The 21,055-nt window shown below is 43.0% G+C and overlaps 1 protein-coding gene and 1 pseudogene across 1 annotated transcript in view; one reads left to right on the forward strand and one right to left on the reverse strand.

The window, feature by feature from the left end:
• The window catches only part of ALOX5 (arachidonate 5-lipoxygenase), a 64,883-nt gene that overhangs the window by 6,620 nt on the left and 37,208 nt on the right, over positions 1–21,055 (forward strand). The window contains exons 2-3 of the mRNA XM_004387960.2: positions 1,117–1,315; positions 11,031–11,112. Of these exons, the coding sequence (XP_004388017.1) occupies positions 1,117–1,315; positions 11,031–11,112 (281 nt within the window). The remainder of the gene's footprint in view (positions 1–1,116; positions 1,316–11,030; positions 11,113–21,055) is intronic.
• Positions 17,534–18,991, reverse strand: LOC105756864 (tissue alpha-L-fucosidase pseudogene; annotated as a pseudogene).

Below are 21,055 nucleotides of genomic sequence, written 5' to 3' on the forward strand. Positions count from 1 at the left end.
CCTGGAGCACCCGCTGGTCAGTGAACTGCCCGATGTGATGCTGGAGTCCCTTATCCTTCCTCCCCATCCTGGAGCAACTGCTGGTCAGTGAACCGCCCGATGTGATGCTGGAGCCCCTCATCCTTTCTCCCTGTGCTGGAGCAACTGCTGGTCAGTGAACCATCCCATCCTGGAGCACCTGCTGGTCAGTGAACCGCCTAATGTGATGCTGGAGCCCCTCATCCTTCCTCCGCGTCCTGGAGCACCTGTGCCGCTCATCCTTCCTCCCTGTCTGCTGTGGAAAGCTGCAGAGATGCAGATGGTCTAGGAGCTGTCAGGGTTGCCCAGAGATGCCCATCTCCTGGGGCCAGGACAGCTCCGTCCCAGAGGTCTGGGAGCAGTGCCACACACGGGCCTGGGGTGCTACCTTCCAGCAGCACAGCCAGCCTCCACCCACCGCCAGAGCCACAGAGGTAGTGAGAACCTGGGTCTGATGATTCATGGCAGTACTGTGCTGGCCTGGTGAACTGCAGTTGTTCCCGAAGGGCTGGAATTCAGAGGACTTGAGTCTGTGCTACTTTGGTTGTATCTAAGCCTCTCCATGGTCACTTAGTTGCTGCCCTGCTGAGGACTAGAGAGAGATTACATGGCTATAGTGGACAGCCTGGGTGTGAAGTCCAGCTTGGTTAGCAGCTGGGGTGTAAAACAGGTCATAACTCCATCCCCCTTCCCAAATTGTGGTGGGGGACCCACAGTAATTGTCAGCGGGCCCTTTGCAAGTGGTAAAGGGCTGCCCAGGAGTGAGAGCCAGTTTGTCCCTGCAGCCTGGCAGGGGAGAAGGGCCAGAAGCCTCCATTGCCCTTGCTGTGAGAGTGGCAGCTGAAAAGGACCCTCGCCTAGCAGGGCCTCGAGGTTGTAGCAGGGATGGGCACTTGCCTGGGAGTGTCCAGTACTCCAGCCTGAGCTGTGTGCAGACACCAGAGTCCCTCACTAGGTTTTCATCTCTGTCATGCAAGGCCTGGCACGGGGCCTTGTCAATAGCAGGAATCCAGTGAATGTCTTGGTTAAATGGGCTAGCGGTGACATGAGGGCTCAGGGGACCCTGCACCACTATGATCTGCCGTTTCTCCTCTGCAGGTCGATTCTTACAATGTGATAGTGGATGAAGAGCTGGGTGAGATCCAGCTGGTCAAAATTGAGAAGCGCAAGTACTGGCTCCGTGATGACTGGTACCTGAAGTACATCACACTGAAGACGCCCTACGGGGACTACATTGAGTTCCCCTGCTACCGCTGGATCACAGGCGAGGGCGAGATCGTCCTGCGAGACGGCCGAGGTGAGCACCTGGGGCCCCTTCCATCCCCGGGCTGCTCGGGAACCGAAAGGGCTTGATGTCCCTCCTTCCTCAAGGAACTGTTATTCGTGGAAATAATAACACAGTGCCCCAGCGCTGTGATCCAGCGCACCTGCAGAGAAGGTGTGGCCTTCCTCAGTGTATTAATAGGCCCCGGCCCAGAGGTTGAGTGAGCGGCCCCCTGTCACACAGCCAGCCATGCCCTGCCATCCTACAGGTGAGGGAGCATGACCCCCTTTTCATCAGAGGGTAACTAGGGTCCCTAGTAGCAAATATCCATGGGACATACACGTAGATGAGCAGTTCTACAGTTGTCAGTGTTGTGCCTCACTTGGTCATTGAAGTGGCCTTTTCCAGATTCACAGATGTCCAGGTCCAGACTGCCCACTGTGAGGTCACAGTAGGGTCTGGACTCCAGGACATCTCACTCAGACCTGGGAAGTGAAGGGGTTGACCAGGAGTGCCTGAGTGCCTGCTTAGAGGGACCACAAGGCAGACCCGGTGTTCATGTGGACATTCGTTGAACCCCATTTCTCATTTACTGCTGAAAGAGGAAAGAACCTAAAATCCACCCTAATAAGCGTGATTCCCAATGTGAAGACCCCAATCTGGCACTTCCTCAGGAGGTCATTCTTCGTAAAGAGGCCCAGCTTGCCTGGTAAGAAGTATCGGAGAGAGATGCAGACATCTGAGGTCGTTAAGGCCAGTCTCCCTGAATGACTCTCTTTTGCACGAGAGAGTCTGCCTTTTGGCACAAGTGAGTCAACTCCATGCTCACAGCCTAAACCTGGAATGATAAATCTCCAAATACCAAGCATCCACTATAATCATAAGGAGGATAGCGTTTAATAATGCCTCTCATGTATACTGTTATACGCATATGTACCACTCACATTTCCCGCCTCTGGGGTTTATAGGTGTGCTTTTGTAACATTTTTAGTACGTGCTGACAGGGTCGCTATGAGCGGGAACCAACTCGAAGGCAGTGGGTTTGGTTTTGGTTTTTTGGTGTCAGGGCAGGGACTCCTGTAACTGCGTAAACTGGTAGGAAGTTTGCCGGCGCCATGTAGTTGTGCTGAGAGCTTGTTGCAGGAGGTGTTGCAGCCGGGAGGAGTGACCGTGAATGACTTTGTCTTTTTCTCTCTCTACAGTGGAGATAAGGCTTGTAAGTACATTTACTGTTTCCTTTGTATTATTGTGAGGGTACAGTATTCGGCATTAGGTAATCTTCAAGTGCTTAAGTTATTTTCAGGCAAAAAACATTGTAAACCCGCATCCTTGATGTACTTCATGTACATAAGTACAAATAAATACCACTTACAGTTTCTGGCCATTTAGAATTCTGAACAGCGAGATAAGCCTTGTTTTCTTTGTGTTATTGGGTAGGTGTGGTTTTCAGGATTAGGTAATATGCATGCAAAAAACGTATTTTTAGGAGAAATATAGTGTACGCACACATTGTAGCATCCTTGACATACCGCATGACATACGGCAATCGTCAAGGACCTATCTTCCAGTTTCTCAGCTGTAAGTATGTGTTTTGCGGTAAGAAGTAACGTACTGCCGTGGTATTGTTCCCATGACAGCACTTCCTTTTGGGGTTTTAGTTTTACAGGAGGCAGGAACTACACAATATCCCCCCTTCTGTACTCTCATATTGGTTTGGAGGTGTGGTATTTGTATTACCCTGTTGTGATGGTTCAGGTTGTGTGTGCACTTTACTGGGCCATGATTCACAGTGGTTTACTGGGCCATGATTCACAGTGGTTTACTGGGCCATGATTCACAGTGGTTTGGCAGTTATGTAATGATGGAGTTTAGCATTTATGTAATGATGTAGATTGGCAGTTATGCAGTGATGTGCTCAATCTCCTTGATGTGATCCAATGTGATCAGCCAATCAGTTGTAAAGGCAGTTATGCAATGATGCCTGTATGGGTTAACTCACATTTTAAAAAGCTCCACTCAACAACAACAACAAAAATTGAAAAGAAACAACAATTTATCCCTGCTTCATTCCACCTGTCTTACCTTCAGAGTTTACTGGTATATATGGGTACCACATAATATTAATTAAAAAAGCTATATTACATAACAGAAGATTACCAATACCCAGTGATTCAGTATGTATTCCATTAGTGAAAAAACATATCACCAAAAAAATTACAAACATAACATAATTCGTTCATGAAAGGGTTTTAACTTTTCCTAGTTGACAAAGCATTCCCTATCACTTGTTCATTTGCTCTTCGCACAAGTTCAGTGAGGTGGGTAAAACAAGAATGATTGTTATCTCCATTTTATAGCTAAGAGAATGGAGACAAATGAAAAATTCTTCTCCACCTGGTGTTCTTAATCTATCAGGCCACATTCCATGGTTTCTGACATGGAATTTGACTTAAGAAACCAAATTTCAGGAATATTTCTGAGCTGAATGATTGGAGCTAAGAGGATCTTTGTCCCTGTACCTCATGGCAGGAAAAAAGATCACAAAACACATTTTGCTTTGTGATGGCCAGAATGTGGAAGGTCATAGACAGGGCTATTCTGCTTTCCAGTAGTTGAAAGACACTAGCTACAAATCTCCTTCTTGCCCACCCCTCCCCCACCACAACCAAGGACTCAGGTGTGTAGCACTTCTTCCCATAGACTCTTGTAGATCTTCATATCAAGAAGCAGATGGCACACTCAAATTAGGATAATTCAAACAGCGTATAAGAAAGGGACTATTTAGAAAGGTGTAGGGGAACCACAGGCCATTGCTACCACTAGTCCTGATGAGATGAGGGGGAAGCGCAGGGGAGAAGGAATGCCAGAATCCAGAAAAAGAGGGTCCTGGAGAGAGAGCTCCCTGGGGAGGAGCTGTGGCCTTCAGCAGAGATTCAGATAGCCTGGGGGACACTGCAGAGAGGAGCTGGGGAATAACCTCACTTTTCCAATGCCCTTCAGGCTCCAGTCAGGATCCCCATTGTCTGAACCCAGTGGGAACCCACTGGGGCAATCTATTCCAGTCACCTTTAGAGGCAGACAGGGTAGAGAAGGCTGAGTCTGGAGGGGCACATAGAAGCTCTCCAGCACGATCCACTTATCTATTGCTGTGTAACCATCTTAGTGACTTTAAACAACCATTACATTTTACCAAGCCATGATTTTGTGGGTTAGGAATTTGGGAAAGGCTCAGCTGGGCAGTTCATCTGCTGAGGCGGAGGGGCTTGAGGATTCACTTCTAAGAAGGTTTCTTCTCTTTCATGTTGAGCATTTTAGTTCTCCTTGGTCTCTTTCTCTTCACATAGCATCTCATTCTTTAAGGCTTCTTCTCCACATGGCTTCTTCTCCACATGGCTTGGGCTTCCTCATAGCATGGTGGCCTCAGCATACTTGCACTTCTCCATGGTGGCTCCCTTCCAAGAGCAAGTATTCTAAAAGAAAGTGGACACTGCCAATCTCTTAAGGCCTGTGCCTGGAGACCAGCACAGTGTAGCTTCTCCATATTCTGTTGGTCAGAGCAGTCACAGAGCCCACCTACATTCAGGAGAGGTGACAGACCCCACCTTTGATGCAAGGAGTGTTAGAGAATTTGTGGCCATCTTCCAGCCACCACATGTTCAATAACCAATGGTTTGGACAACCTGAAAATGAGGGAACCCAGCCCACAGGCAATTCAATTGTTCACCCCAAGGTAACCTCTTAAATCTCATATTTCACCACTGCATCTTGGGTGAACATAAAAGTCAGAAGCTCTCACTGTGGTCTCCGGCATCCAGAGCATCTATGTGATGGGACAGCTTCATGAAGACACTCCACATCAGTCTTTTGAAATCTGCTCTCTGAACTCTGTTGCACTAAGTCCAGACTCTGTCATCCTGCCATGTTCCTGGAAGTTACATGAGTCATTAGGAGGAATGTCCCAACACCCTCAGGGCCAGGAGAAATGTAACTGTTGAAACTTAGCATGTTGCAATTCTACCTGTTCTGACTTATTCATATCTGAAGAGATTCAGTTGTTCAGAGCTCAGGTGCCCCAGAGAAAGGCCAGTTCCCTGAGGTAAATTAGAGATGATGAATGGAGAGTACCTAAAACAGTGCCCATAGAGACAGGGACAGCTGTCACTGTTACGATTAATATTCATTTTGCCTTCAGTGGCCTTAAGCCTCCCTTAGTAGCTGGCTTTACATCCTCAGGGGAAAATGCAGATGTGTCCTCTTGATCTTTGGGCCCCAGTTCAAATACCAGCAGTTTTCAGCAGTGGGCAGGTTTCAGTGGAGCTTCCAGAGTAAGATGGACTAGGAAGCAAGGCTGGTGATCTACTTCCAAAAATCAGCCAATGAAAATTCTATGGATCACAACAGAATATTGTCCAATATAGTGCTGGACAATGAATAAGGAAGAGTGAAGAAGAACTTATGCCTTTGAATTATGGTGCTGGCAAAGAATATTGAATATACCATGGACTGTCAAAAGAACAAACAAATCTTGGAAGAAATACAGTCAAAATGCTTCTTAGAAGCAAAGATGGCGAGACTACGTCCCACATACTTTGGATACATTATCAAGAGGGATCGGTCCCTGGAAAAGGACATCATGCTTGGTAAATAGAGGGTCAGCGAAAAATAGGAAGACCCTCAACAAGATGGATTGACATAGTGGCTGCAACAATGAGTTCAAGCTTAACAACGATTGTGAAGATGGTGCAGGACCAGGTAGTGTTTCATTCTGTTGTACATAGGATTGCTACGAGTCAGAACCAACTCGACTGCACCTTACAACAACATAGTACTGGAAGCTGAGCCCCCTAGGTTGGAAGACATTCAAAATACATAATGGCAGCAGCAATGGACTCAAGCATATCAACAACGCTGATAGTGCAGGACCAGGAAACATTTTGTATGTTGTGCATGGGGTCGCCATGAGTCAGATCCAACTAAGTGGTACCTAGCAGCTAATAATAATCACAAGCCCAGAAGGCAGAAGGGAACAGGAAAGCTGGTGATAGGGAACCCAAGGTTGAGTAAGGATAGTGTTGATGTGTTGTGGGGTTGTTAACCATTGTCATAGGGCAACATGTGTACTGTTAAATCAGAAACTATTTTGTTCTGTAAGCCTTCATCTAAAGTGAGAATAGCAGCACAACTGGAAGAGCGTAGTCAATGTCACTGAACTGTGCATGTAGAAATTTTTGAAATGGTGTATCTTTGGATATGTATAATTTCACCAAAAAAAAAAAGGTCGAGAAGGGAGAGGATTGACATGTTGTGGGGTTGTTAACCAATGTCATAAAACAATATGTGTACTACTGTTTAATGAGACTATATGTTCTGTAAGCCTTCACCTGAAGTGCAATTAAAAAAAAAAAAAGGAGAAAAAAAAAATAATCACAGGCCCAAGGCCTGGAGCTGCCTCAGGCCAGAGGTGCCTGAGCCAGAGTGGCTTAGAGTGTGGTCTGAGAACTGTGGATGTTCTTGTTGTTGTTAGGTGCCATCGAGTCGGTTCCAGGTCCCTCCTGACACATGTCCAAAGTATGTAAGATATAGTCTCGCCATCCTTGCTTCTAAGGAGCATTCTGGTTGTACTTCTTCTGAGACAGATTTGCTCATTCTTTTGGCAGTCCATGATATATTCAATATTCTTTGCCAAAACCACAATTCATAGGCATCAGTTCTTCTTTGGTCTTCCTTATTCATTGTCCAGCTTTCACATGCATATGATGCAATTGAAAATACCATGGCTTGGGTCTTAAAAGTGACATCTTCACTTTTCAACACTTTAAAGAGGTCTTCTGCAGCAGATTTGCCCAATGCAATGCGTCTTTTGATTTCTTGACTGCTGCTTCCATGGATGTTGATTGTAGATCCAAGTAAAGTGAAATCCTTGGCAACATCAGTCTTTTTTCCATTTTTCATGATGTTGCTTATTGGTCCAGTTGTGAGGATTTTTGTTTTCTTTATGCTGAGGTGTAATCCATACTGAAAGCCGTGGTCTTTGATCTTCATCAGTAAGTGCTTCAAGTCCTCTTGGCTTTCACAGGAAGCAAAGTTGTGTCATCTGCATAGTGCAGGTTGTTAATGAGTCTTTCTCCAGTATTGATGCCCTGTTCTTCATATAGTCCAGCTTCTCATATTATTTACTCAGCATACAGATTGAATAGGTATGGTGAAAGGATGCAACCCTGACACACACCTTTCCTGACTTTAAACCACGCAGTATTCCCTTGTTCTGTCCAAACAACTGCCTCTTGATCTATGTACAGGTTCCTCATGAGCACAATTAAGTGTTCTGGAATTCCCATTCTTCGCAATGTTATCCATAATTTCTTATGATCCACACAATCAAATGCCTTTGCATAGTCAATAAAACACAGGTAAACATCTTTCTGGTATTCCCTGCTTTCAGCCAGGATTCATCTCACATCAGCAGTGATACATCCCCAGTTCCACATCCTCTTCTGAATCCGGCCTGAATTTCTGGCAGTTCCCTGTTGATTTACTGCTGCAGCCTCTTTTGAATGATCTTCAACAAAATTTTACTTGCATGTGATATTACTGATATTGTTCGATAATTTCCACATTCGGTTGGACCACCTTTCTTGGGAATAGGCATAAATATGAATCTTTTCCAGTCAGTTGGCCAGGTAGCTGTCTTCCAAATTTCTTGGCATAGACCAGCGAGCACTTCCAGTGCTGCATCCGTTTGTTGAAACATCTCAATTGATATTCCGTCAATTCCTGGAGCCTTGTTTTTCACCATTGCCTTCAGGGCAGCTTGGACTTCTTCCTTCAGTACCATCGGTTCCTGATCATGTGCTACCTCTTGAAATGGTTGAACGTCGACCAATTCTTTTTGGTATAATGACTCTGTATATTCCTTCCATCTTCTTTTGCTGCCTCCTGTGCCATTTAATATTTTCCCCGTAGAATCCTCCACTATTGCAACTTGAGGCTTGAATTTTTTCTTCAGTTCTTTCAGCTTGAGGAATGTCGAGCGTGTTCTTCCCTTTTGGTTTTCTATCTCCAGCTCTTTGCACATGTCATTATAATACTTTACTTTGTCTTCTCGAGCTTCACTTTGAAATCTTCTGTTCAGTTCTTTCACTTCATCATTTCTTCCTTTTACTTTTGCTATTCGACATTCAAGAGCAAGTTTCAGAGTCTCTTCTAACATCCATCTTGGTCTTTTCTTTCTTTCCTGTCTGTTAATCACCTCTTGCTTTCTTCATGTATGCTGTCCTTGATGTCATTCCACAACTCATCTGGTCTTCAGTCATTAGGGTTCAATGCATCAAATCTATTCTTGAGATGGTCTCTAAATTCAGGTGGGATATACTCAAGGTTGTACTTTGGCTCGTGGGCTTGTTCTAATTTTCTTCAGTTTCAACTTGAACTTGCATATGAGCGATTGATGGTCTGTTCCACAGTCGGCCCCTGGCCTTGTTCTAACTGATGATATTGGGCTTTTCTCTTTCCACAAATGTAGTCGATTTGATTCCAATGTATTCCATCTGGCAAGGTCCATGTGTATAGTGGCCATTTATGTTGGTGAAAAAAGGTATTTGCAATGAAGAAGTCATTGGTCTTGCAAAATTCTATCATGTGGTCTCCGGCATCATTTCTGTCACCAAGGCCATTATTTTCCAACTACCGATCCTTCTTCTTTGTTTCCAACTTTCACGTTCCAATCACCAGTAATTATCGATGCATCCTGATTGCATGTTCGATCAATTTCAGATTGCAGAAGCTGGTAAAAATCTTCAATTTCTTCATCTTTGGCCTTAGTTGTGCGTAAATTTGAATAATAGTTGTATTAACTGGTCTTCGTTGTAGGCTTATGGATACCATCCTATCACTAACAGCATTGTACTTCAGGATAGATCTTGAAATGTTCTTTTTGAACTGTGGGTACTGGTCTGCAATGGGGTAAGTACAGAGACTGAGCGTGGGCATTTAGAAACTTTTATAACAATTTGACAGAATAATTGATTATTTAATCTAATACTAAAAACCCTGGCTCAGCTTGTATTTTGAATGTCCTTTTCCTAGCAATTAATTTTTATTACATTTTACAAAAATACCAGTCTGTGATAGAATGGAAGTTTTTCATACCGGCTCCCTCACCACAAGTAGCTGGAGAAGCATGTGATAGTTCCCCTATTTTGGAGGGAGATGCTCCAGTCTCCTCCCACCCAGGACTCCATCGACTGTGAGTCATCACTGGCTTGACCTTAAACAACCTTAAACAACCGTATATAGAGTGATGATGATACAACTTCTTGTTTTCTAAAGGCCCAGAGAAGCGCGACACTGCCCTTAGCCAACTGCCTCACTTCTGACATGAGACATGGCAGCAGAGGGAGCTAAGAGATGAGATGCCCCGAAGCTTGGGCTTAGGGGGAGGGAGGGAAACCTCCGGCCCAGTACAATTATAAGAATGATGGTAATAACTGGTTTTCCCATTTATTGGGCACTTATGTGTGCTCGGAAACCCTGGTGGTGTAATGGTTGAGAGCTACGGCAGCTAACCAAAAGGTTGGCAGTTGGAATCCACCAGGCGCCCCTTGGAAACTCTATAGGGCAGTTCTACTCTGTCCTATAGGGTCGTTATGAGTCCGAATCGACCTAACAGCAGCGGGTTTGGTCTTATGTGTGCTTAGCACAGTGTGAGTGCTCTGCTGCAGTCTCTCATTAAATTCCCACCATGCCTCTGATACATAGGTACTATTGTCCTCATTTTACATAGGAGGAGGCCAAGGCAACTTGCTCAAGGTCACTTAGCTTTAAGTGACCAGGACCAAGTCCAGCCCAGCTGTGTCTCTTCTACAGCCCACACTCTAGGTCACTGCACTGTTTCAGAATCGAGCTTCTTGCTCAGCCCTCCATGTAGGCACTACAGGAAACGCAACAGTGTTGGGATCTGTGTATTGGATCTTAAGTCACAGATTTTTTCATTAAGCAGAGTGAGGAACATGAGAGCCAAAAGTCCCTGCCCCTCTCTCAAGACAACGCTGAAGCCCAGTCACTGCTGTTTGTGGCATAAGAAGTATAAGAACTGCACAGGGGAGAGGAGTGAACTGTTCCAAAGTGGTCTGAAAAAAAAAATCCACCAAGAACCATAAACTCCCTTTCCTCTGGAGTGAAAGGCAGCTCTGTCCCTGGGCCCCATGTTTCTTTGCAGAGTGAAGGCTGTCAGAGGCCCTGAGCAGAGATGGACAGGCAAGCCAGACATGGGCATGTACACATTCACCAGAGAGGGCCAGAAAATCAAGGCCCAAGGTCCCTGTAAAGCCGAATGGGAACCAAGCCTGGCTCCTGAGCCTGAACGTTGTTCTATGAGCCCTAAGGTGGAGGTATCCTGAGGCTCGACAAGTGGGTTGGCAGGAGGATGACGAACTGGATTTGTCTTTTGTAAAGGGAGTTATTGAGAGCATGGGATTTGAGCCTTTTGTTGAAAATTCACTAATGAGATGTGTGACCTTGGTCGAGGTTCAAGAGAAAAGCTGTTCAACCTCCCCATGCCACAGTTTCCTTGCCATGAAATCCATGCCACAGTTTCCTTGCCATGAAATAGGGGAGAGTGTTCTGTGGCTTACATGAGATAGTGTATGTTATGCATCCAGCATGGGGCAGAATGCGTAAGGGGGCCCTGCATATTGGACATCGTTAACATTCTTTCTTAGGCTCTTCTCATACTTGCCTTTCTTGACAGCAAAATTGGCCCGAGATGACCAAATTCACATTCTCAAGCAGCACAGACGTAAGGAACTGGAAACACGGCAAAAACAGTATCGGTGAGTTACGGTATCAGACACAGTGGCCCTGGGACCATGCTTTCTTCTGTCGCTGGTGCTTGGTCTACACACAGCTCACGGCCCTTCACTGCTGGCAAGTCACTAAGGCACCAACTCCCTGAGGTGGCCCCTCATATCCCAGGCTTCACCTTACGTACCACTCCAGGCAGAGATGGTGGTGGTGGTGATGGGGATTATGGACATACTTGGAGTCAACCATATTGGCAGTTAGGGGAATGAGGCAACAAAAGCTGGAGTTTATCTTATTATCCTCTCATCTCCATTTCTGGGGATTACCCTTTGCTATTTTTTAAATTGTTTTATTGTGCTAAAATATATATATAATAAAACATTTGCCAATTCAACATTTTTTACATGTACAATTCAATGACATAGGTTATGTTCACCACGTTGTACAACTATCATCACTATCCATTTCCAAATTATTCTACCACCATTAAAAGACACTCAGTGCCCTCTGAGCAAAGACTCCTCCTTCGTCCCTCCTCCCACCTCTGCTAAGCACTAATAAATTTTGGTCTCCATACATTTACCTATTTCATATCAGTGGATCATACAATATAAGTCCTATTGTGACTGACGTATTTCGCTCAGCATAATATTTTCAAGAAAATCCACTTCATCTTCCTTCTTTTTTTTAATTTGAAGGTGCAAATGGCTTTCTATCACATTCCAAGGACATTCTTAAGTTGTCATTCTACTTGATTTCTTCTGCCAAATTTCAAACTATGAGTATATGTTTTCTCTTGTTTTTGTTTTGCTTTTGAGTTTTTGTGTTCTCTAAATAGTCTTGGGTTTGCTAACCCTCAAACTCATGCTTAAAAGACATAAACCAAGACTTAGAAAACAGATTCTTATGTAATCCCACTCATTTTAACATGCTGTCTCACTGTAGTGCTCTGCCTTCCTGCTGTCCCCAAAGCAGGAGTTGTGCTTTTTCCCTTTTCCCAGGGAGTCAGCCTTCTCTCTTCTGTCTGCGTGGAAGAGCGGTAGTTTCCTGGATGAATGTACCCCTCACTTCATATGTCTTCTTATAAAAGTGATACATGGTCCACAACAAAACTGACAAATGTTTAGCTACATTGACCAAGAGAAAAGGAGAAAAGACTCAAGTAGCTAAAATTAAAGAATGAAAGAGGGGACATAACTACTGACCTCACAGAAATTAAAATGGATAAAAGGGAATATTGTGAACAACTGTATGGAAATAAATTAGATAGCTTAGATGAAGTGGATAGATCCTAGACCAGCACAAGCTATTGACTCAAGAAGAAATAGAAAATCTGAAGAGACCAATCACAAGTAAGGGGATTGAATTAGCAATTTACAGACTTCCACAAAGAAAAGCCCTCGACCAAATGGCTTCACTAGTGAATTCTATGAAATATTTAAAGAATTAATACCAATCCTGCATAAACTCTTCCAAAAAATAGAAGTGGAGGGAACACTTTCCAACTCATTTTATAAGGCCAGTATTACCGTTACCATACCATACAAAGGCGTCTCAAAAAAAGGAAACTACCTTCCAGTATACCTTATGAATAAAGACGCAAAAATCTTCAACAAAATACTAGCAAACTGAATTCAGCAACATATATAAAAGTACTGTACAACATAACCAAGTGGGATTTATCCCAAGAATGCAGTGTTGGCTCAACATAAAAATAATCTATCAATATAAACATCATATTGATAGAATAAAGGAAAAACACCCATGATTATCTCACTAGACAGAGAAAAAGCATTTGAAAAAATCCAACAACATTTCACGATAAAAACACTCAAAAAATAGGAATAGAAGGGAACTTTCTCAATCTAATAAAGGACACCTACAAAACTCCCACAGTTAACATCATACTTAATGGTGAAAGACTGAATGCTTTGCCCCTAAGATCAGGAAAAAGACAAGGATTCCCACCCTTACCACATCTATTTAAACTTGTACTGGAGGTTTTAACCAGTGCAATTAGACAATAAAAAGAAATGAAAGACATCCAAATAGAAGAAGAATAAGTAAAACTATCAACATTTGCAGATAACATCATCTTGTATATAGAAAATCCTAAGGAATTTACTAAAAAACTATTAGTACTAATAAATACATTCAGCAAGGGTGCAGGAGAGAAGATCAATATACAAAAATCAATTGTTTTTCTAAATATTAGCAATAGACAATCTGAAAAATAAAATTAAGAAAACAATTTCATTTACAACAGCACTAAAAGAAATAAAATATTTATGAATAAATTTAACAAAAGTCCAAGACTTGTACACTGAAAACTACAAAACATGGAAGAAATCCAAATAAATTGAAAGACATTCCATATTCATGGATCAAAAACTTCATATTTTTAAGATGGTAATACTCCTTAAATTTACCAATAGAATAAACACAATCCTAGCAAAATGACAGCTGGCTTTTTTGCAGAAATTGACAAGCTGATTATACAATTTACAAGGGACCCAGAGTAACCAAAACAATCTTGAAAAACAAGAACAAAGTACTCACGCTTCCCTGTATAAAAACTTACTACACATGTGCTGTAATCAAGACAGTGTGGTACTGGCATGAGGACAGACAGATAGATCAATGGAATAGAACTGAGAGTCCAAAAATAAACTTTTATATTTGTGGTCAATTAATTTTTGAAAAGTGTACAGAGACATTTCAGTGGGAAAAGAATAGTATTTTCAACAAATGATGCTGGGACATCTGGATATCCACATGCAAAGAGTAAAGTTGGACCCCTACCTCACACTAAATGCAAAAATTAACTCAAAATTAATCATAGACCTAAATATAAGAACTAGTAATATAAAAATCGTAGAAGAAAGCCTAAGAGTAAATCTTCGTAACTATGGACTAGGCAATGATTTCTTAGATATGACACCAAAAGCACAAGCACTAAGAGAAAAAAAAGATAAAATTTTAAACTTTTGTACTTAAAATGTCACTGTACAGAAAGTGAAAAGACAACTCACAGAATGGGATAAAATATTTGCAAATTATATATCTAATAATGGACTTGTATACAGAACATATAAAGAGCTCTTACAACTCGATAATAAAAATACAAATAACTCAACTTTAAAATTAGCAAAGGATTTTAATAGACACTTCTCCAAAGAAGATATATGAATGCCAATAAGCAAATGAAAAGATGCTCAACATCATTAGTCATTAACCAAAACCAAACCAAACCCTTTGCCTTCTAGTCGATTCTGATCATAGCGACCCTATAGGACAGAATAGAACTGCCCCATAAAGTTTCCAAGGAGCAGCTGGTAGATTCAAACTGCTGACCTTTTGGTGAGCAGCCAAGCTCTTAAACACTATGCCACCAGGGCCCTTCATTAGGGAAATCAAAATCACAGTGAGATACTACTTCACACCTACTAGGATGGCTATAATAAAGAAGACAGATAATAATAAGTGTTTTTGAGGATGTGGAGAAATTGGAACCTTCATACATTGCTGGTGGGGTTGTCACACTTTTCTACATAACCCTCTGTAATTTAACTTATTGCAAGAAACATGTAATATGTTAATAGTCTTTTTTTTTTAATACGGTAAAGCAAAAGAAGGGAAAAAGTGCATGATCATTGTAGAAAATACAGAAATTTATCAGAAAAGAAAAATACCCATAATTCATGCATTTTCACTCTTACTTGTTTGGGATTTTATTGTATATATGAGTAGGGAAGACACTCAAGGAGATGGATTGACACAGTGGCTGCAGCAATGGGCTCAAGCAGAACAACAATTGTGGGGATGGCGCAGGACTGGGCAGTGTTTCGTTCTGTTGTACATGGGGTCACTATAAGTCAGAACCAACTCAACGGCACCTAACAACAATAATGTATGACTTTACATCCTTTTTTTTTTTCCTTAGCAGTGTGGGCAATCATTTCCCCAGGTTTTAAAAATCTCATCATAAACATCATTGTAGTTTTTAATTAATATTCCATTGTAGGGATGCACCATAATTTACTTAAGCATCCAGCCTGACTGAATATTTAGGACACTTCTAATTTTTATTATTATAAATAATAAAAACCTTTGTGCATGAAACTTTTTATGTATTATTGAGTATTTCCTTAGGATAAAAACAAACAAACTCGTTGTTGTCAAGTCGATTGTGACTCATAGCGACCCTATAGGACAGAGTAGAACTGCCCCATAGGGTTTCTAAGGAGCAGCTGGTGGATTCAAACTGCCAGCCTTTTGGTTAGCAGCCAAGCACTTAACCACTGCACCACCAGGGCTCCATTTCCTTAGGATAGATGCCCACAAATGAAATTACTAAATCAAGTAATATAAGTTTTTAGTATATACTGAGAAATTTCTCTCCCAAAATATTTACCCATTTTACCAGCAGCGTATGGGAACCTACTTTATCAAACACCTGCCATAGCTGGGCAGTTATCTTTTTTTTTTTAACTTTGCTAATTTACAATTTATAAAAAGGAGGAGCCTAGGTGGTGCAAGTGGTTTGTGATTGGCTGCTAAACTAAAGGTTGGCGGTTCGAACCCACCCAGTGGCTCTGCACAAGAAAGACATGGTGAACTGCTTCTGTAAAGATTTTCTTGGCTGAAAACCCTATGGAGCATTTCTACTATACAACACATGGGATCGCCATGAGTCGGAGTCAGCTCAATGGCAGCTAACAACAACAATTTGTAAAGGCATTTCTCTTAGCTTCTTATCCTTCCCCTCGTTCTTGGGAATCCACTGCTCAAGGTGTTGGTAAATCCCCTATTGAGACTACTGATTGTCCCAAACTTGAAATTATCCTTAATTCCATCTCCTTTTCCATCAAAAACTTACATTTCCATGAAACAGAAGAAGCCAGAAACAGATCTACACATATATAGATACTTGGTTACAAAGGGCACTGTTTGATGAGTGAGGAAAGAACAGTCATTTCATACGATGGCTGTTGGCCACTGTGTGGAAGAGGGAGGGGATGGAAGGGTAAAGTCCAAGGGAGAAAGAGAAAGAGAAACAGAAGAACTTGGACTCTACCTTACATCATGCAGAAAACTTGGTTTCGGGTTTATTGGACTTAAATGTTAAAGGCAAAACTATAAACTTTTAGAATATACGTTATTCTTCATGGCCTCAAGGTAAAGATTTTCAAACAAGACTCAAAATGCATTAGCCATAAAGGATAAGATTGATAAGTTCAACTACCTTGAAATGAAGAACTGCAGTTCTTTAAAAGACGCCACAGAGGGAGTGAAGATGTCACAGAGTGACTGGCATGGATTATTATTCATAGTACGTGAAGAACCCCTACAAACCTATGAGAGGAGGAAAGTCAATTCCGTAGAAAAATGGACAAGAGATTTAAGCAGGCCCTGCATGAAATGTGAGAAGCAAGTGTACAAAAAGGGGCTCAATTTCGTTAGTAGTCAGGAAAATCAGAAGTAAGATCACAGTGAACAGTTACTACACACACCAGATGAACAAAAATTTTGACGTACCTAGGTGTTAAGACGTAGGGGGACAAGAACGCTCACACACACCGCTGGTAGGAATATAAATTGACACAACCTCTTTTGGAAAGCAATTTGGCAATATCTAGTAAAATTGAAGTTAGATTATAATCCATAACTCAGAAATTCCACTCCTTGATATATATACCCTATACACATTTATGTGCGTGTGCACCTGGATACACGTGCATGGATGTTCACAGCAGCATTATTTATGATAGCCAATTGCCATCAACAGTAGACTGGATAAATTGTGGAAAATTCTACACAGCAAGGAAAATTGGTGAACACCTTCCAACACATGTCATGGATGAACCTCACAAATACAATGTTGAAGGAAAGGATCCAGACACAAAATGTCTGTTCAATCCATAAAAAGTTCGAAAGTATATTATTTAGGGTAACGTAGTAGTAAAACTATTTAAAAAAAAAAAAAGGCAAGGAAATTATTATCAGAAAAGCCAGGATGGGGATGACACCTGGTATGCATGATAGGGAAGGGCCATGGGGAGGGGTGGGTGTGTGTGTGTGTGTGTGTGTGTGTGTGTGTGTGTGTGTGTGTGTGTGTGTGTGTGTGAGCTACTGGCAATGTTCTGATTCTTGACCTGGCTGGTGGTCACACTAGCATTTTATGAATTTTTCTGTGTGTTTGCACACACACGTTATTACTGGGTTTTTTGACAGAAATGATTTGACATATAAATTTACTTATTTGATCATATTTAAAAAGGCACAGGGCAGAATCACATTCACTTCCTTAACAGTATCATTGTAGATTGAATTTAAGAGCTCTTAGTTTGCTTTAGAATTGACCAGTAACCCCCTTAAGCCTTTTCCTCCCCCTCCAGGCTCCCCAGCCCTTTGGGAGGGGTGGGGGAAGAGTTGGTGACAATTGACGCTAAATAAATAGCTTGTCAAATCCAGTCCACCTCCTCGCACAGGCACAGTGTGACTTGGTTTATTCTTTATCCTTAGCAGGGATCAGCAAATAGTGTCCCTTTCCTCTGGAACTCAAATCAGTCACTCCACTCTCATCAGCTGGAGAGTCCAAGCAAAATTTACCGGAGAGCAGCGGGTGGCAACTGAGGCAGGGAGATGAGGAGGCCTTGGACAGGATCTTGAGACCATTTCAGATTGGCTTCGAGTTCCACCACTGTTACCTTTGTAGTCCAGGTAGTTTTAGGGGATGCAAGATGTAATATTCCATTTTTTGGCCAGTGCAGTAAAATGGCATAAACATCTGGGCCTTTCAAGGTATACCAGACAGATGTCATGTTCTTATCTGATTGCATGCACCCTCGAAGGCTTAGAGGAACAGATAGCCTCCCTGCTGGTGCTCAGCCACTTCCAACAGCAAGAAGCCTTTCTCTGAAGATGGAAACAATCACTCCATCTTTAGCTGGTCCAATGTTGAGAAGATAGTTGCCTCCCAGACTTACTGCCTGAACCAGTTCCAAAATGATGTCCTCTTCGCTTGCAATGCTTGCAATCCTCATGTTGCGATGATAGCCCCAGGATGACTTGTCCACGGAGGTGCATAGCTCCCACTTGTGATCTGGCAAGCTCCCTGGCATGTGTTTATCTTGACAGTTGTAGAATCCTCCATGGTGACCCCACTGGTAATTTACCTGATCCTTGACTGGGCTATCACTGTAGAGTCAAGCAAGAAAATCTGTGGAGTTCCGGTAAGTATCAGGACATTCCCACTCTCCGTCAGACCAAATTGAGTCACACTTGTACCTATTAATGAGATCATATAGCTCCAGCATGGTTTTCCAATTCACAAAATAGTGTGTCTTGAAACCATTTTTCTTATCAAGTAGATAGAGTGGATGGAACCACTCTAAGAGTGAATGATAAAGTCCATAGAGTATGTTCTTCTTCCGAAGAGCTGTTCCCAGAATCACAACGGGGTCCCAGGTCCTGAGAGTTCCAGTTCCAAGACACCAGACTCGGCCAGTTTGTGAGGCCTTCGTGGTGCTTTGTGGTCAGGACTACATACCTGGCCCCCGCCGCCCGGAAGAGTTTGGCCCAGTCCTCCAGGTGGAAGAAGGTGGCCACGAACTGCGGCCCGAAGTCGGCATAGCTGAAGCTGGGGGTGCAGTTGTTCCTCACGAAGAACTCATACTGGGACCGCCCTTCGCCCTTCCACTGCCACCAGAACCGCTCACTGCCCCAGGCTGGCGCCGAGCGCACACCCCAGTGCACAAACACCCTGAACTTGGCCTCCACGAACCAGCCCGCCAGTGGCCGGGCGTCCAGACTCCTTCAGTCCGGGGGGTAGCGGCGATGAGCTCCATGTCACGGCCAAACTCTGTGCCTCCACTCGGGCCCTCGGAGAACTGCCCGTGACTGCATCTTGGGGATACGCAGCGCTACACATTATTATAGTTGTTAGTTGCTGTCAAGTCAGCTTTGACTTGGGGCGACCCTATGTACAACATAACAAAATGTTGCCCAGTCCTGTGCTGTCTTCACGTGCTTGGCATGTTTGAGTCCATTGTGGTGTCTTCCAACCTAGGGGCTCTTCTTCCAGTACTATGTCGGACAGTATTCTGTTGCGATCCATTCGGTTTCCACTGGCTAATTTTCAGAAGTACATTTCCAAGCCTTTTTTCCTAGTCTCTTAGTCTGAAACCTGTCCACCATGGGTGACCTTGGTGGTATCTGAAATACCAGTGGCATAGCTTCCAGCATCGCAGCGGTAGGCAAACCACCACAGTAAGACAAACAGAGAGGTGGTGGACACGTATTATGCCTAATCATATATATTATACTTCACCATAAAAACGTTGAAAAATAAAACTTTCCTTTCTTTAGCACCACATGTTGTGAAAGTAATATGATTTTATGCTATGAATAATGTTAAGGATATATGAATTCACACTTAGTTTTAGAATATTTCTGTGGAAGCCTCTCACTTCATGTACCCTATGATGCCTTTTGAGACTTTTACGCTTGGTCCAGAGCACATACATTATCTGAGGGCTCTGCTTCTCCCTCCCAAGGGTGCTTGTTTCTACACTCCTTCCTCTGCTGTCCTGCCACCCTCAGCTACCATATCACAGCCCCCCACAGCGAGCGCTTGGCGTCTTCCAACTTTGTGGAGGGAAGGTGTCCTCTCTTGCACCGATGTGTGCAGCTCCCATACAGTCAGGCTAGTTTGTGTCCTGTCTGGTGAGTGGACGGTGAGTCTTATCAATGCCCCACCAATCAAACTAAGGTGTTAGTGGCTGGTGACAAATTAAATTAACTCTACAGGTTGGTAAGAGCATGTTCCAAAGTGTGCCCTAGAATTTTGGCCCCAAACCTTCCTCCCTCTGCCAAAAAAAAGGATCCTGTGGTAAAATAAGTTTGGAAACCTGTGTATTACACCCCCTTCCTGGAGGTTCATAATGCACATAAGCATTAAATAGTCTAAGTTCTATAGTAATGAACCATGGTCAATTGTTCTACCAGTTTTCCCCAAAAGCCTGTGACGTACAACTGTCAGTGTACCGCAGAAGGAGGTTCTACAGAATGCCCTTTGGGAAGAGGAGTGGTGGCTTTAGTGTTGTGTGTGGGTTTCTTTTTCTTTTTTTTTTATTGTACTTTTTTACAGAATAAATAGTTTCTCATTAAACAGTCAGTACACATATTGTTTTATGACATTGGTTAACAACGCCACGACATGTCAACACTCTCCCTTCTCGACCTTGAGGACCTTTTTTTGGTGAAAATACACATAGCCAAAGTTACACCATTTTGAAAGTTTCTACACGTACAATTCAGTGACATCGATTACATTCTTCCAGTTGTGCTGCTATTCTCACTATCCTTTTCCAAACTATTCCATCACCATTATCTTCAACTCACTGTCCCCTAGGCTTCCCATCAAACCTTTTGAGTTACTGTTGTCAATTTGATCTCATAGATAATTCTTTTTTTTTTTTTTGTACCTTAAATGAAGGTTTGCAGAACAAATAGTTTCTCATTAAACAGTACACATATGGCCCTATGACAGTGGTTAACAACCCCATGACATGTCGACACTGTCCCTTCTCAACCTTGGGTTCCCTATCACCAGCTTTCCTGTCCCCTCCTGCCTTCTAGCCCTTGTCTCTGGACTGCTGTGCCTCATTAGTCCTGTTTTGTTTTATGGGGCTGTCCAATCCCCGGCTGAATGGTGAATTTCGGGAGGGGCTTCACCACTGGGCTAAAAGGGTGTCCAGGGGCCATACTCTCGGGATTTCTCCAGTCTGTCAGGCCAGTAAATCTGGTCTTTTTTTGTGAGTTAGAATTCTGTTCTACATCCTTCTCCAGCTCTGTCCAGGACCCTCTATTGTGATCCCAGTCAGAGCAGTCAGTGGTGGTAGCCAGGCACCATCTAGCTGTACTGGACTCAGTCCAGTGGAGGCCTTGGTAGCTGTGGTCCATTAGTCC

This window comes from Trichechus manatus, unplaced genomic scaffold (assembly GCF_000243295.1).
Source record: "Trichechus manatus latirostris isolate Lorelei unplaced genomic scaffold, TriManLat1.0 scaffold00200, whole genome shotgun sequence".
Taxonomy (NCBI): Eukaryota; Metazoa; Chordata; class Mammalia; order Sirenia; family Trichechidae; genus Trichechus; species Trichechus manatus.